This window comes from Enhydra lutris, unplaced genomic scaffold, assembly GCF_002288905.1.
Source record: "Enhydra lutris kenyoni isolate GAN:26980312 unplaced genomic scaffold, ASM228890v2 scaffoldscaffold37, whole genome shotgun sequence".
Lineage (NCBI taxonomy): Eukaryota > Metazoa > Chordata > Mammalia > Carnivora > Mustelidae > Enhydra > Enhydra lutris.
In genome coordinates, this window is record NW_019154121.1 from 31,234,033 (window position 1) to 31,250,285 (window position 16,253).

The 16,253-nt window shown below is 62.7% G+C and overlaps 1 protein-coding gene across 3 annotated transcripts in view; it reads left to right on the forward strand.

Annotated features, from left to right (window-relative positions):
• The window catches only part of LOC111154504 (DnaJ heat shock protein family (Hsp40) member B6), a 61,072-nt gene extending 47,828 nt beyond the window's left edge, over positions 1-13,244 (forward strand). For 2 of the 3 annotated variants that reach the window (XM_022514129.1, XM_022514130.1), the window contains exon 9: positions 5,625-7,683. In XM_022514129.1, the coding sequence (XP_022369837.1) occupies positions 5,625-5,947 (323 nt within the window). In that variant the 3' untranslated portion in view covers positions 5,948-7,683. Of the gene's footprint in view, positions 1-5,624; positions 7,684-11,912 lie in introns of those variants that run through there. The other variant, XM_022514131.1, reaches the window with a different exon arrangement.
• The last annotated feature ends 3,009 nt before the right edge of the window (positions 13,245-16,253 follow it).

Consider the following 16,253-nt stretch of genomic DNA (forward strand, 5'->3'; position numbering starts at 1 on the left):
GATACTCGGAGAACTAGTCCTTGCCCCCCTTAGCGAGCAGGCACGCCGGTCTGCCTGCCCGGTCCCGCTTGTGTGTCCCAGTGTCACGTGTCCACCATTTGCTGGCTGGGATTGAGTCCTTGTTGAGACCCGCGCTCGGACCCCCTCAGTTTAGGAGACATCCGAGGCTCTGTGATGCGTCTTTCCCTATTCCTGTCCCAGGCCTCCCCGTGGCCAGTCTGTCCTCCGTCCCAGGCCTGTCCCAGTCTTTGCCGCTCCCTGTGCTGTTCTCCCGTCCCTTTTTGCCCCCACTTGCCGTTGGTCCTCGGTGCCGTGCGCTGGCAGAGCCTGAGGTGGGTGGCACTGACCTCATGGTCGTGCCATGTCCTGTTAGCGTGTGTCCCACGCTGGTCTCCTGCCCCGGCACAGGCCAGGCCCTGAGGTTTGACTGAATCTTCCGATGGGCTGGGGGTGCGTTTTGGGTGTTTGTGTCCGCTCCCTCTGAGGGTGGGAACGCTCACGGTTTCAGTGAGTGTGGCCCCTGCCTTGCCCGTGCCCCTGCCACGGAAAAGCAGTCACGAGCGAGGCCTCTTGGATTGTACTTATTTGGGGAAAAGTGATTCTGTTATTTCTGGAAGGTTGTTTTCATTTGCATATCATCAAGCCAGAGTGCAGGCGCTGTGTCTGGGCTCCATTTGGGGAGAAAAGCGAGGCGCGAGATGGGTGGCCGGTGCCGGGCAAGCCGCGGCGCATTCCTTTCATAGCTTCCCGGTGACTTCAGTGTGCTTTGGCTCGGGAGCCGGGTAGGCCGCGTCTGTTTTTAAATCTTGTAACTTGGTGCCAGGGGGCAGGACCAGTTCCGGCGTCTTTAGTTTTCCAAATGAAAACGGTGCTCGGATGCTCGTCCGCCGCAGGAAGCGTAGCTGGTGCGCAGGAGAAGAGGCGGCGGAAATCACAGCGAGATAGTAAATTGCGTGTGGGTCGCGGAGCTCCATGCGGCTGACTGTTTTCCAGGTACTTGGTGTCCGCGTCGTCCGGCACAAACCAGCCCACTGAACTTGCTGCCACCTGCTGCGCGCCACGGGAGGGGAGGGTCTGGTACTTCACGAAGGACAGAACGTCTGGAGAAACCCGTGGAAGCAAAGAAACAAAACGTGGCTTTCCGCGTGGCATTGGGTCTGGGGGGTGATGTAGGGAGGATGTCGTCGGGCTGCTTTTAGTTCAGAAAGTCGTCGGTGCCACCGGGGCCCCCGTGCGTTCTCGAGTTGCCCTTGGGCCGGCTTGCCCAGGCGTGTGCTGCCCGCCGCCGTCCCCGAGCGCCGTCCCCGAGAGCCCAGCAGGGAATCAGGCGTGTGGCCCGCGGCCCCGGGCTGGCAGGCGGAGCGCTCCGGACCCTGCTCTCCTGTGTCCCTGGGCTCCGTCGGAACCGAAGCTGGAACAGACGCTCTGAAGGGAGGGCGGGGGGCGGAACTCTGGCCCAGGCATGGTATCCGGTGCTGCCGTCGGTGCTTGGGATGGTGAACGGGACTGCTTTGAAGCTGAGCTGAGGGGAAGCCGGGTCTGTCGCCGCGGCACAGACCCTCAGAAGCTCCCTATTTCGTTGCTACGAGGTGGGAGCAGTGGGGGCCCGACCTACCCCTTCGTAACCCAGTCCATTCTGATATGGGGCACGGGGTGTCCTCCTTCCAGACGCTCCTCCCTCTCCTTCCCCCATCCCCATGCCTGTGGGTCTGCCGCAGTGAGGGGCACTCAGCCTGGGGGGCTTCCCGCCCCTCTGCAAGGACCAGAGCCCCTGCCCGAGCTGCGGGCTCTGCGGTGGGAGGGAGGGCACTGCGCGGGGGCTCTGAATGGTCCGGTCCGGTGTAACGCCGTCGTTCTTAAAACCAGCACTTGTATCCCCTTCCTCAGTCTCAAGGCGTACATGCCCCCGACAGGGACAGGATGGTGGCCTGGTTTCACAGAACTGTCAGGCCTGTGAGCTTAGTGCACTCCTAGTGGGCCCCGTGAGTGCTTGTTGGGTCTGTGGGGACTGAGCCCTTGCAGAACGTTTCCAGCGAGGATTTTGGGGTAAGACCATGATTTAATCTTTGCTTCTCATTTCCTTTCTTTCTTTTTTTTTTTTTTTTTTTAAAGACTTTATTATTCATTTGACAGAGAGAGAGATCACAAGTAGGCAGAGAGGCAGGCAGAGAGAGAGAGGGGGAAGCAGACTCCCCACCAAGCGGAGAGCCGGATGTGGGGCTCGATCCCAGGACCTTGGGATCATGACCTGAGCTGAAGGCAGAGGATTTAACCCACTGAGCCACCCAGGCGCCCCTCATTTCCTTTCTTTATCTCTTTTCTCTAAATCATTTTTTCTGATATTTGAGACACTGTCCAGTTTTGTGGGAATTTTGTGGGGTCAGTGACATGATGGTCCTTGCTCCAGACCCAAAGACCTCAGGAGCTCTTGGTGGAGTGATGGGCCTGGGGGAGCATAAAGGTCACTGTGTCCCCCTTAAGGGTCGACTGTGGGGTCAGGAAGACAGTGACATGTGGGACAGTAGGTGCTAAGCTGCATGTCTGAGCACTGTTTGACAGGGTCGCTGTGGACCCGACAGCCTAGCTCTCAGCCCTGGCCGCCCACCCCTGATCACGTGCTGATGGCCACTGCAGGGCCCGTGCAGTGGGGCTCGAGGGAAGGAGCCTCGTGGGCGCGAGGCTTGAGCGCAGTGGCACTAGGATTTGCTGGGGAGCATGGGAGACAGACACCGACCTCTGTCCGGAGCCGGTGGGGGGGCTTGGGCACTTGGGACAGGAGCCTCATGCCTGGGTCGCCCCGCGGGACCCCAGCTTCCCGTGCCCTCCTGCAGTCAGTGACATGCTTACCTCCTGGGCTCTGAGCGTGTCCAGATCCAAGAGACATGGGAGACGCGGCTCCTTCCCCTGAGTTTGTGGAGGGCATGGAAGCCTTCGGCGTGCACGTGTTTTCTGTCTCTCCATATTCAGAGCATTCTCAGACTGTCGTCAAGCATAACATCTTAGAGACTTTGGGATTCTAACCACACAGCAAACCCAGAACGTGACGCGGCCCTGGAAGCCGGTGCACGTGCCTGTCTGGGCCTGGGGAGCGCCGTGGGTTTAGCGCAGAGAGGCCTGGGCGCGGGCAGGACGGCCCAGGCCTGGAGCTTCTTCCCCAGACGGTGGCTTGTGCGGCCCTGTGGTGGCCTTCCACCTCGTATGACGGAAGCAAGGCCGGAGGTCTGCGCCCAGATCAGCCTCCTCCTGCTCCATGGGGGTGGTCCTGGGTAGCTGTGGCTGCAGGTGCTTGTGGAGGCGACAGGGAGAAGGCCACCTCTTCTCTGACGGGCGCTAGAGTGGCTTGCAGGGAGAGCCTCGGATCCGAGTGCCCCTAGGTGTGGTAAGTAAGCGGGGATGGGCGCGGCTCCCCCCATGCACCCCGGTCCCGGTGCCCCTGCCATGTTCGGGCCGGCTGCCCACGAAGCCAGGCACATATGGGGAGGTCCGGACCATATTCTGAACTCGTGCTGACGTGTTCTTCAGGGTCCCACGGTTGATCACAAGGTGTGACTGTGGGGCTGGGAGGGCGGCCCATTGTCCTTCTGGGGTCCCAGCCTCCTTCCCAGGTGGAGAGCAGGCTGAGCAGGGGCCTTGTAACATTCAGGGCGCAGAGCTGGTCATGGTGTCTGGGCCCCCGCGTCGGCCAGTGCTCTGGTGCCACAGGCCGCTCCCTGTGTGGCTGGCAGCAGGGCGCCCGCAGCCGCTGAGGTCCTGGCTCCCCGCCCTCTTCCACCCCCACTGCAAATGCAGGCTTTGAAGTCATGTCCCTGTCCAGCAGAGACTCCTCTGCCGCCCACTTCCTAGGGCCTTTGCCGTGTGTCTGGGAGCCATACTTCAGTTGTACTTGCCCCGAACGACACGATGCTTCGTAGCAGACACAGACCCCTGAAGCGGTCGGCTCCCCCTGAGTGCTCCCCCAGCCTCGATCCTGGCTCTGTTCTAGGGCCCCCACTGACTGCCTTCCTGCTGCAGACCCAGGTGGTCTTGGGCTGAGGGGCCCACGCCAGAGTGACGTGACTGCCAGGTCCGGACGTCCCTGTCCTCTTAGTCCTCTGACTCAGTCACCAGCTCCGGTTTGAGTCTGAGAAGCCTGCAGTGGGTCAGAGACCCTTCCTGGAGACGCCTGCCCGGGCCCTGCGCGGGCCTCCGAGCACTCCCTCCCTCCGGGAGGGTCCGCCTGCGCCAGCGGCCCCAGAGCTGACCATCAAGGCCGGCAGGTGGGGCGTGTGGGCAGATGCGGGCGACAAGTGGGTGGGGGCTCGTAGCCAGGCCTCGCTGCGGGGCCGGGGGTCCGAAGGCCAGAACGCGTGGAGCGCCCGTGTTGCGTCCAGAGCTGGGGGTTTTCAGACTCAGTCTGGAAAATTCGTCGTGCCAGCTGTGCGTGGCGGGCTGCCGCGCGACTTCTGTTTCTCTAGTTCTTTCTCTTCCTGGTGTGGGTTCGCCGCCTCCGGCGTGGCCATGACTGTAGTGGCCAGTGCTCCCGTGTGAGGGCAAAGGTCACACCAGGGCTCAGGGCCGGAGCTGGAGGCTCCGAAGCTGATCCGGGAGAAGGGCTTCCGCGGGCCCCGGAGGAGCGGAGGCGGGCGCGCTCTCTGCCCAGCGCCGAGCCGGGCTCCGCTGTGAGCGAGCGGTGTGCCCGCACCTGTCACGGGAAGCGTGCAGACGGCCCGACGCACTACGTCTTGGGAAGGGGAGCCAGTGCTGCTCTGACGGGCCGTGCGTGCAGAGACCTGTGCGCCTGGAGGTCACGCCAGGAAGACGGTGGCCTTTCCGTGGGGTTCTGGTTCTACGCGTGGGCTGTCTGGCCATCCAGTGATGCTTGCTCCCCGGATGGTAGATGCCCCCACCTCCCTGTATGGGGCAGAGCAACTGCAAGGCTCAGGGAGCGGCCTCCCCCCGCTTGTTCCCGGGGATGGGGGCGAGTGACGGCGTCATCCGCAGACTCAAAGGGCAGTTTCCTCTAAGCTGTGCCCCTGGCCATCGAGAGCCTTCAGAGAATGAAATCCAAGATCTTTCAGTGGTCATTATAGCTTGTTTTCTGATTTTACTTCTTGTGTCTAACGTGTGAAACCACTTTCTGTTTCTACAACAAGTAGACACATCTTTCCAAGCAGTGAGGACGGTCCCACCTCGGGTGTGTCTCTGGGGTGACACGATCTGTGCGGTCGAGGCCTCGGCTCTGTGCGGGCGGGGAAACAGGCCGTGAGGTCCCACCTCCCGGCCAGCGGACCTCTCCTCGCCTTAGAGGGAAGGTTCTAGAATCCAGGCTGCCCGGCAACGGGATGGGAGGCTGCATCTGGAGCCTTTTTCTGGCAGGGTGCTAACCACTGGGTTGATTTTGGTGAATTTGTCGTGGAAAGTCTGGCCCCCGATGGCTTTCAGTAGGCCGTGCGCTCTCCTGACAACGTGTGAAGTTGCTGGTGTGCCCTGGGCCTGTCCATTCCCCACTCCCCCCAGAGATTAAGGTCAGGCCCAGATAGCATAGGTGGTGGACTCAGCGTCTTCCTTCTGCAGAAGCGTGGGGGCCCCAGGACAGGTGCAGAGAGGAGCCGTGAGCTGATGCCCGCCCCGTCCTGTGCTTGCAGGTGTGGCCGACGAGAACGCGCTCCTGGAGGAGTGCCGGCGCAGAGGCCAGAGCGCGCTGCCCTCCCAGCCCGCCAGCACCAGCGGCCCGTCGCTGAGGTCTCACAGGCCGGCCTCCCTGCCCAAACCCGAGTCTCAGCACATGCGTGAAGAGGAGGACGAGCCAAGCAGACAGCAGGCTACCAGCAGCCCCTGGGACCCCTCCGTGCTCTCTGCAGGTGTGCAAAGGGAAACCAAAGCGGAGCTTCCCTGCGGGGACGCTGCCCCTCCCTCCCGAGACCAGAGAGGACCGAAATCGCTCCTGTGCTGTTGTGTCCTGACCTGAGCGCGGTGGGGCTGGGCGGGGGGCGCGCCAGCGGCTGCTCAGAGCGCAGCGGTGGGAGGAGGCCTCTTGCTCTCAGCTCCCCTCCTGTGAGATTCCCCCAATTAAAACGGGGTGCCCGTCTTCCACAATGCTATGGAGTGTGTTGTCTTGGGCAGAGGATGACAGGTGCTGCTTTTACCTTAAATGTCCCTTTTTGTCACTTTGCACTTAGTGCTTGAGCTCGAGCCGCTCACGCAACCTGCGGCACCCCACGGCCTTGGTGCTGGGATGTCTTGCATTTGCTTCCTCACCCTGTTCCTCCCCCTGCGCTTGGTTACAGAGAGCAGAGTACCCGGCTGGCCCTCCTGTCACCCTGCCTCCCCGGGGGAGCATCTCGGGCCCGCCCTGGACGCACTGGGCGTTCACGACCTGTGTCCCCAGAGCCCGGCTCTGCCTTCCTCCAGCTTCTCGGCTTGTAATCTCTCGCAGAGCCCCAGTGAGGCTTTGAAGCGAGCTCCCGTAGAAGGTCCCGGGTTATTTCCGAGGAGACAGCTGTTCGGTGGCTTTGACCTGTGTTCTGAAGTCCCGGGTCAGGGGGTTTGAGTTCTTCGTCAGTGTGATGCATCTGTGCCCATCTTAGTTGTCACCACGGGGAGCAGCACGGTGACCGTTGTGTGCTGTGTGGTAGGGGAAGACACGCGTCCTCGGTCCCCTGTGTTAGGGTGACGTGACGGTGCGTGCGAGGCTCAGTGTGGGCCTCCGCAGAACACACCGTCGCGGCTGTCCCCTTCCTGCCCCAGAACTTTCTGTCGGACAGGTGGCCCCTCGCAGCCCCTCCTGGTCCTCCTCAGGGTTTTGTGGAGGACGGAAGGAAGGTGCCCCTGCCTGACCATGGGTGTCCTGGGGCTTCGGACCGCAGCGGCGTGTACGCGGGGCTGGGGCCACGTGGCTCCCAGTCCGCCCAGGACGGCACTAGCACAAGCCGGTTGTCCCTCGGGAGACGTTAGCCTTTTCCTGCGCCATTGAGTGACAGATGGAGGGAGTCGGGAGGGCCGCGTGAATTCAGAAAGAGCTCATTCTGCCGCGAATGGGCGTGTGGACATTTTCCTGGATCGATTGTCCGCTCCTGGTACCGCGCAGCCTTTGGGCGGGGCAGGCTTGCCGATCCTGCCTGAACGAGTCGCTGCTAGGACGGGGTTTAGGGAGTCCTGTCTGTCTGGTTGGAAGGACGCCATAAGCCGGGCCCCGTCCCCAAGAATAAGGAGTGCGGAGATGGGCCCCCTGGCGGTCTAACTCGCCACCCAGCCAGGCTCCCGCGGCAGGACGGGGGCTGTGCTGCCACCGCAGAGCCGGCCCAAGCGGCATCCCCTGAGTTGAGAGCGAGGCCCTTGCAGCCCGGCGAGACTGCTTGTTTGCCCTAGCACGAGTGCGGAAGGAACGAGCCTGCTGGAGAGTCCTGGGCTCACGGGTTTTTGATTCTTCTCCCTGAAATCTCATGGTTTTGTCGGTTGGTACCATCAGGCCCCCTCTAAGCACTGATTTGACCCTGGCACAAGTCTCAGACCCGAGAGGCCAGGGACGGACTCCCATCGTGTCCAGTCCCTTCTCCTTGGCTGTGGAGAGACCTGGGGGCTTGCCTTGTACTCCCAGACTGCAACCCCTCCCTGGTGGGGTGGCGGCAGCCAGAGCACCTTCCGGGGGTGGGGGGGTGGCTTCTGATGCTGTTGAATCATCGTGAGTAATGGGGTCTTGAAAAGATTGTTGGGTTAAGTCACAAGAAATTACAGCCTCGAGCCCCATACGGATTGTACGGTGAGCTCATGCCAGACGCTTAGTTTTGTCTTCTAAGCTGTCCCAAAAGAAGGGTCCACACACTAAGTGAGAAAAGGATGTGGCACAAATTGCAGTTGGGCACAGAGCCGGCGAAGGCCGTGCAGAGTAGTCCGACTGTCCCCTCTGCGGGGCTCCTCACTGCCAGCAGAAGGCTTTGCTTCCCTGCGCAGACCTGCAGCTCGGGTCCAGCGTTGCAGATGCGGGTGTCGGCCAGCAGTGAAGGGGCGCTGGGGCCCCTCCTGGGGGCAGATGCCCCGGAGCTCCGCATGAGCCCTGGGCTCAGGACACCTGGACGCCAGCCCCAGGCGGTACAGCCTGTGTGCTCTGGTGTGGCCTAGCGTGTCCCGGGGCGGGTTTGTGCCACGTTCCCAAGCCTTGGGTGATTTCTTCTTCAGAGTGAGCGCACAGTCAGGAACGTGTTCCCGGGGCGCCTCGGTGCAGGAACGGCTCCCGGAGAGAGGGGCCCCTGGGAGCCTGCCGGTGGCCGTGCAGCGTGGGGGGCCTGGCAGCTCTGGGAGGGGATTCTGCTGGGCTGAAGGCGCACTCTCGCCTGCCTGTGCTCGGGACACTGAATTTGTTGCTCCTGGGAGGGGCTCCCACGTGGCAGCAGGCCGAGGGCTGCAGCGCAGGGAGCAGCGATGTCTGCGCGGGGCAGGCCGGGGAGGCGACCACGGTGCAGCGGGGTGGTGCCCGGGGGCGCGGTCTCGCCGGGCAGTCGTGGCCATCCGTGTGCCGTTGCTCTGCACCCCCAGCCTCCCGTCCAGCCCGCCAGCTTCCCTCCGGGGACAGAGGCTTGTTAGCGTTGCACGCTGCGTGTCCCCTGGACACGGTCCGAGACCTGTGTGGAGGAAGGATTTGTGCTTTGCGTGTGTGGATCCTGCTCAGACATGCGCAGGGACACAGACTCGTTCAGAAGGAAAATTCAAGTCACTCAACATGAAGAAAATTCACGAACAAACGTCTACTGACTCGTGAACTTTGTTTTGTTTTCCTACGTGGGGGTTCGAAGGAAGCGCAGGAGCCGGGCCACTGGGGGCCTGGGCCTTGCAGAGCTCGTGCCTGGGGCTCGGCTGCCCGGCCTCCCTTCCCGGAGGCTGTGGCGGCTGGGTTTTGAGGTCTGGGGTCGGCATCTGCGGTGACACGGGTGCATCAGACACGCGGCGGTCTCCGGCATGGTTCCCCGTGTGGGACCCTGGGTGCCGGGTGGCACCCGTGCGGGACATCCGAGTGGCCATTTTGTGGATGGACCAGCTGCGCCGGGTGGCGGGAGGGCCCCCTTCTCTCGTACGCCTTGTCCCCAAACACAGATGTCGAAGGAACTATCCCAGTGACTCTGCTTTACCGCGGAGCTCGGCGGTGCCTGCCTCACCTGTCCGACCTTGGCGTCGACCTCTAAGTCCCAGGCTCCGCACCGCGGTCCCATTGTCCTGCGGTTTCAGATCCTTAACATCCGAAGGGTGTGTCTGTCCCCGTGATCACACTGCCGCTTCGTCCTGGGGACGGGGCTGGGGAAGGCTGTGTTGTGGCTGCCCTGCAGGGTCCAGAGCAGACGTTTTGGGGTTGGCTCGGACGCCGCTTGAGGTTGTGCCACACGTGTGGCTTGGAGTGGGGTCGGGGGGGTGTGGGGACTGGGGAGTGGGACCGTAGCCAGTCCCTGTGGAGCCTCTGCCTCGGGCCCTCTCCGAGCCCCAGGCCCTTGGCTCCCAGCACCCTTGCACCTGCTGCAGACAGAGGAGGCTCCGGGTGCGCTGGACTGCTGTTCTCGGTTAGCTCTGCGCACTTGCGTCTAGTGACTGGGGAGCCCCGGGCCCCTTGAGGCTCTGCTGGCCACTGTCTTTGAAGGAACGACCTGGGCGGGGGTGGTGGGGTGGTTGCGGCCGGTGCCTGAGCAGGGTCTTGTGCCCATGAGGCCTTGGGCCCATCTGTAGCCTCGGGCTGGCCAGTGTCCCTCGTGGGTCCCAGACGCATGGGACGGGCACCTCCTGGGTGGGACAGGTCCGTGGGGTCACAGGCCCAGAATGTTGTCATCTGTGCTGAAATTCCTTTAGTTGGTTCCATGTTATTCTTCTGATATCGTTCTAAAATTAAAAATGCCTTGTGAGTGGCATGTTAATAGGGACTTGGAGCGAGGTGTCGCTGTTCCACACGGGCCTGTGCAGTGATAGCCGGTGCTCTCTGGGGGCTGGGGCTGGAGCATGGCAGCACCGAGCCCAGTTCTGCCCGGCGTGTGCCCCGGGGCTTCAGGGTCCCTTCTGGGTCAGGTGTTAGGACTTCATGACTGGCGCGGGGGTCGGGGGCCCCAGCTGCCGGCTCCACGGCCACACCATGTTCCTCCGGGCCTCCTCCCTCAGCCTGGGTTGTGGAAGCGACAGCTCGGTAGGGCACGCCCAGGCGGCACGGAGCGCGTGGATGGGGATGGACTCCCTCACCTCCCTCTGATGGGCGTCCCGAGCTCCCGGCCTGCGGGGACAGCACAGAGAGCGTTTCTTTTTCTTCTTGGGTTATTGTACATGTGGTCGAGTCTGCTGGGGGAGAAGAGGCCGTCCTCCCCTCTGTGAAGTGATGCCCACAGTGAGTCCGAAGCTAGGGTCTCCGTCCCCTGGTTGGTCGAGCCTTCGGTCACTCGTGCGGCCTCCGAACCCCACTCCCTGTGTGTTCCTTCAGGGCCCCTGGCCGTTGCCTGCAAGCCCCCAGGGGAACGATTCCGTTCGGCGGTTTCTCCACAGGAGACCCACCTGGGACTGGACGGGCCACCCTGGTGTCACCCTGTTGTACCTCCTTCGTGTAATCACGTCCGCGAACAGACCCACAGACCTGTCCCCGGACTGGCTCTGCTTCCCTGTGTGACGCCTCACAGTGGCTCTCCCTCCCCTCGCCCCGATCGTGGCTGTTCAGTCTGCTCCCCGGCCTCACCTCTCCCGTGCCCTGCCGCGTGGCTTTGCCCTTTGTCTTCTCCCTCCTGTTGAAAACCCCGAGGCAGCTTTCCTACACGCTCGGCCCCAGGTGACGTAGCGACCTGCGGGTGTTAAAGCCCCAGGTGCGGCGTGCAGGTGCCCGGGCTGCGGGGGGAGGTGGTGAAGGGCCGGGGGCGCAGGATCCGGCGTCACTCGCATGAGGGCTGTGTGGCTCTGAGGCACGTGTGAGCTCCCTCCGTGCTGTCACGGGGCGAGCAGACCGCCCTCACGGGCATCCCCCTGGCCTCATGAGGCAGGTGTCGGGGGGTGGGGGGCTCTTTGTGCATTGGCTGTCAGCCCCCGACTAACTGACAGAGGACCCGCATGCCAGGGGTTGCGGTTCTGCAGAAGGACGAGTGTTGTGCCCCGTGGTGTCTGCTGACAGGCCGCATCGGAGTCCCAGACGGGAGAGGGGCCTCACAATGTGGCCGTGTCCTTGAACATCCCGAGAGTGCCTTCAGGGGGTCTTCTGGCAGGTTCAGGGGCCCGAGGGCGTTGAGGCCCAGGCCCACGGTGCCGGCCCGTAGAAATCCAGCGTCGTTCCCCGAAACCAGCATCAGCCCGTGGGCTGGCTCGTCTGTGCCGTCCTGCCACCGCGTCGTTCGGACCCATCGCTCGAGGTCTTGAGTCACTTCTGCAGAACTGGAGCCGGGGCTCTCCAGGGGGCTGAGGAGGTGAGCGCTCCCTGTCGCTCCTCCGCCTCCGCGCGCGTGGAGCCCACGGCCCAAGGGAGATGGAAGGTTCTCGTCCTCAGAGGAAGCGAGGGAATGGATGGCCCAGAGCCGGGGAAAGGAGCCCAGCCCACAGCCAGGCTGCCCCTGCGGATGGGACTCTGGCCTGGCCGGGGCTACAGGGAGCCCGTCCCCCGGGGGCGGTGTCCGCCCTTCTTGGTTGGGGCACAGGGTCTTGCGTGGGTGCGGGGTGGGGTTGTCGGAGGGTGGCAGAGGGGAGCATGGGCTGCACGCCGCCCCCTGCGTGGCCGGGACGCCCTCGGAACTGTGTCATAGGCCTCGCTGTGGGGTGGAACGAGGCCGCCAGGGCTTCTGCTGACGTCCAGGTGTGGCGTGGACAGAAGCAAGAGACTGTCTTTACTGTGTGGGTTTTTCCTAAACGCGGGGGAGCATTTGGAAACATGTCGGCCTCTTAGTGGGGAGGCAGCCGTTGTTCTGCACAGTGTTTCACGAGCCTCGTTTCCTTAGGGTCCAAAGAAGGTGGCAAGAGGAAGAAGCAGAAGCAGAGAGAGGAGTCCAAGAAGAAGAGGTCGACCAAAGGCCACCACTAGACGGACTCGCGGCCATGCTCGCTGCCCGAGCTGGCGGCTCAGCCGGCTCTGTGTGGGCGCGGCCCGCGCTAGCACCACCTGCTTTGCCTCCATCCCAAGACCTCACCTCCCCGGCACGGGGACGCGGAGGAGCCGGCGGTGACGGTCGTGGGTGGCGGTGGCACAAGTATGGAGCCTGCCTGGACTGCCCTCGCTTCTCCCGGCACTAAATCCGATCGCGTCTTCCCGGAGTGGCTCGGGACCCCGCTCCTTCTTTTCAGCCTTTCAGCCACCAGCTGCCGGGCTACTTAGAGCTCTCGAGGTGTGACAGGTGCAGGCAGAGACCGGAGTGTGTGTCCATGGAATGACTTCCTTCCTTCCTGGCCGCAGATTTCTGGGCGCTAGCGCGAGGGAAGGGCAGGGTGGCCGAGCGGCCTGGTGCATCGGGTGACCACCACCACGGTGCTTGTCCTTCAGACGGGGGTGGTGCTGGGGTGCTAACCTTCCAGCAGCTCAGCAGCTGGCCTGGCCTGGCCCGTGGGGGCCCTGGGGTGACTCACTTTAGATACAAAGTCATTCCTTACGTTTACCGTAGTTTTAGTCTCTAGCCTGAACTTCAGAGACGGTTTAATTTTGGCTAAAGCTCTTCTTTTTTTTCTTGGACCCTTAATTCTTAGCGTATGCACAGGATCCTACAAAATTTTGTTGGGTAAATGTCATCTCTGGCTCTTAGTTTAGGTGATGCTGGGGAAGGACAGACGAGGTGTTGACACACACACACACACACACACACACACACACTCTCACGTGCAGGTACGAACAGGGAGGCTGAACGGAGTGTGTCCGCCTGTAAACATTGATTCCTTTGCAAACATTTTTCCTGGCAAGATTCTGTGCGGTTTCCTGAGCTTCTGTCTTTGCATGAACAGCTGCTGCTTAGCCCTCTGCTCCCGACCAGACCTGCGCAGCCCTCACCTTCCCTGCAAGCGCTCTGCCCCGCCGCCCCTCCTCAGCACGAGGGCGTGCTCACGTCGTGCTTGCGTGGAAGCGAGGGGAGCTGGGGACTCGCGTCTGTGGCCGCGTCATGGGTGCGAGGGCCACCAGTGGGTGCAGCCTTTGAATTTAAGACGACTGTTACAGGCAGGTTGGCTTGGTTTGGCTTTGGTGGGGGTGGTGTGGACTGGTGTTCACTGCTTCTGGGGGAAACGTGCCCGTGGAGGTGTCCTGTGTTTTCAGTGCTGCTTACAGAAATAAAATGTAAACGCACCGCGATGCTGCTCCGTGACGTCCTTCCTGAGGCCTGCACGTCGCCCCCTTACCAGCCGTTAACAGTGAAGACCGTCCCGGTCGCTCGAGCCTGCAGTCAGGAGCGATCCAGTGTGGGTTGGGGCGGGTGGCCGGATCCGGGACGGCTGTAGGGTGAGGGCATGTGTGAGGACTGCACTCCCGCTGAGCTGACCTCGGGTGAGACCGAGGCTGGCTGGCAGGGAGGGGGCAGCAGAGGACTTGGGGGACATGTGCTGTTCCGCCCGTCCGGGCCACAGGTGCAGCGTGACGAGGGCTACGCTGTGAACCACATGATTCTGGGATAAAGAGGCCCACAAAGGACCTAGAGCCTTTCGCAAGGGCACGTGTGGCCTGTGGGTGTTTGTATGATGCTCGCATGTGGGGATCTGCTATTGGCACCTGGGGAGGGTGTGAGGCAAGGTTCATAGCCTTGGCCCGTCGCCGTGCTCTGAGGCCAGTCATGTTGGGACATGACATCTGTGGGACGGTGTCTTCCAGCCACACCTGGAGCTGACTTCCGTCCAGCTCGGGGGCCCCTGGGCCTCACACGGCCCTGCAGGCGGGCAGCCCTCAGGCCTGGTGCTGGGTACAGATGGCTCACCGAGGTCCCGTGGCTTGTGTGGAAGAGCGCATGAGCTCACACCCCTGCTCCAGGTGGGCTACTGTGCAGAGGCCTGGGGTCCTGGGGCCAGTTCTCAGCGGGCGGCTCTCGTAGGGCTCTGATGCCTGGTGGCCTCTTGGAGGGGCTTCCCGGGCGCTCAGCAGACATCGAGGGTGGCGGAGGGCAGGACACCCCCGGCCTCCACCCGCAGTGTCCTCACGCTGAGGGGCCCATTTGGGGACAGAGCTTGTGGAACTGGCTTGGGGGGTGGTGGTGCCATGAGGAACTGCCCCTTACACACACAGGGCCAAGTGCCACACCGGCTTGCCCCGGCGTTAGGAGAAGGCTGCAGAGCTCGCTCTGAACAGATGCTTCCACACATGGTTCTGAGACCCTTGCACGTTTGCAGGAAATTTTACGGACGGCGCCCAGGGGTCCTGCATGGTGGCACCGGGTCCCCGGAGCAGCAGGGCAGTGGTGGAACCAGGAGCGTGACACGGTGCCATCAGGGGAGGGGGGCATGATGTTAATAATCACATGCCCAGGGCTCCTGACGTGGCCTCTTCCCACCGAGCACGACAGAGGCTCAGGTGCAGAACCTGTCTGCTCGCTGCTCCAAGGCCCCCTGGCCCCTGCACCCACTGGGCACCTGCTGCCTGTGCCCGGTTCCCGTCTTGCCAGGTGAGAGGGAGGCTGGGCTCAGACAGTCCCGCAAGGAGCCGCCGATGCTGGGCGCCCCCGGAAGGCGCCACGACGGGCCGTCTGGGCCCTGCGGCAACGCCAGGCTCGCGGCCCCTTCCCAGGCCTCCGTGGTTTGGATCTGTTTCCTGTGTGTCCCTCCGGCTCCTACAGACCCTGCTCCCTGGGTCCCCCCAAGAGCCCTCTTCACTCCTGCCTATACCTGGGGCGCCAGCGGGGCCCCACCGTCCCTGCTCGTCCTTCCACGTGTGTGCTCCACGCAATTCTCAGCTGAACGTTAGGGGGTGGCAGCCTGGAGCCTCCCAGCGCGGTGCCTGCCGAAGACGCCCTGGGGGGACGGCGTGTGGACTGGCCTTGGCGTGGCTGGGCGCTAAGGCGGCTGCCCTGCTCTCCTTGTCACGGGGCCAGGGTTCACTGCAGCCCAACTTGGCACCCTTCGCAGAGGGCCGTCTGCTCGACCGTGCCCCGACCATGGATTCTCCGAGAGCGCCTCGCACCGTCGCTGTCCGTCCACAGTCGGCCCCAGCCTCGTGTCACAAGTCAGGGCGTCCTGTCCCAGCCGCGTTCTGTCCCAGACCCACCGGGGACCGTTCTTCCGGGGGCCCTGAGGCAGCAGCGGGTCCCCTCCCAGACGCCTCCTGGACAGTGGCTGTGTCAGGAGGGACAGGCTGTTTTTCCGGCCCCGGCCCTGCCGCCTGGCCCTCGCATCACCCTGCTGCGTCCTCACCCAGCCGTGGACAGGCCAATCGTGGTCTGTCAGCCACTAAAGCCCCTCAGCCTTACTGCTTTGCCTTTGTCTCTGGGGATTTTATAGGTTTTGCTTGATCAACAGCATTCGCTCTTAGTGAACAAATGGAATTCAGTTTTTATGGCATGAAAACTATTGTTTCTTTGACCGACTAGCCATTACATGGTGACACGGGGTGGCCCCGGATGACACGGGACAATGAATCTTCCCCGTTGCTGAGAGTGAGTTTGACGGATGGGGTAGCAGTCAGCTATCTGGGTCTGGAAGGATGGGGCTGGGCTTACAGAGAACCTGGGCTTTTTCCTGTCCACGGCCTGGCTTGGGGACCTTTCTCCTCAGCCTGATGGAGCCCAGGTTGGGGGGGGGTGTCCCTCCAGCCCCTGCCTGCTCCTGGGGGTGCCACCTCCCCGTGTCCCCGTTCCTGCCCCTGATCCCAGAGCAGCAGGCCTGGGCTGCCTGGAGAGGGTGGAGCTTCTCCTCCTGGGAAGCTGTGTGGGCTGTGACACCAGGTTTCTTAGGGAGGCTTATGGTTAGGGAGCCCCGAGGCTGCCCGGCTTTATCTGTCCCTTCACAAAGGAGAGCCCAGACTCCAGGAGGTCATGTACGTTTCTCAGCATCCACAGAGCTGGGCCAAGTGGGATCTGGCTGTCCTGCTCTTACCGAGTAGACCCCAGACACTATGCTACATCTCCGGCGTGCTCTCCGTCTGTTTTCTGGGGTGGGATGCTGGAAAGACAATTTTCCCGGGTCCGCTCTGGGTCTGCGAAGTGAACTTTGAACACAAAAGCCTGAGGAATGCATCTTTCCTTCCCAGGGCTCCTCCCAATACCCACTTCGTGCTCTCACTCCCTCCGAGGACAGCATGGTGGCCACATGCTTTCTCTTTCCAGTCCCCTAAGGAACTTATAGATTCTAAAATCTTTCTCGTGTTCCATCCATTGGAG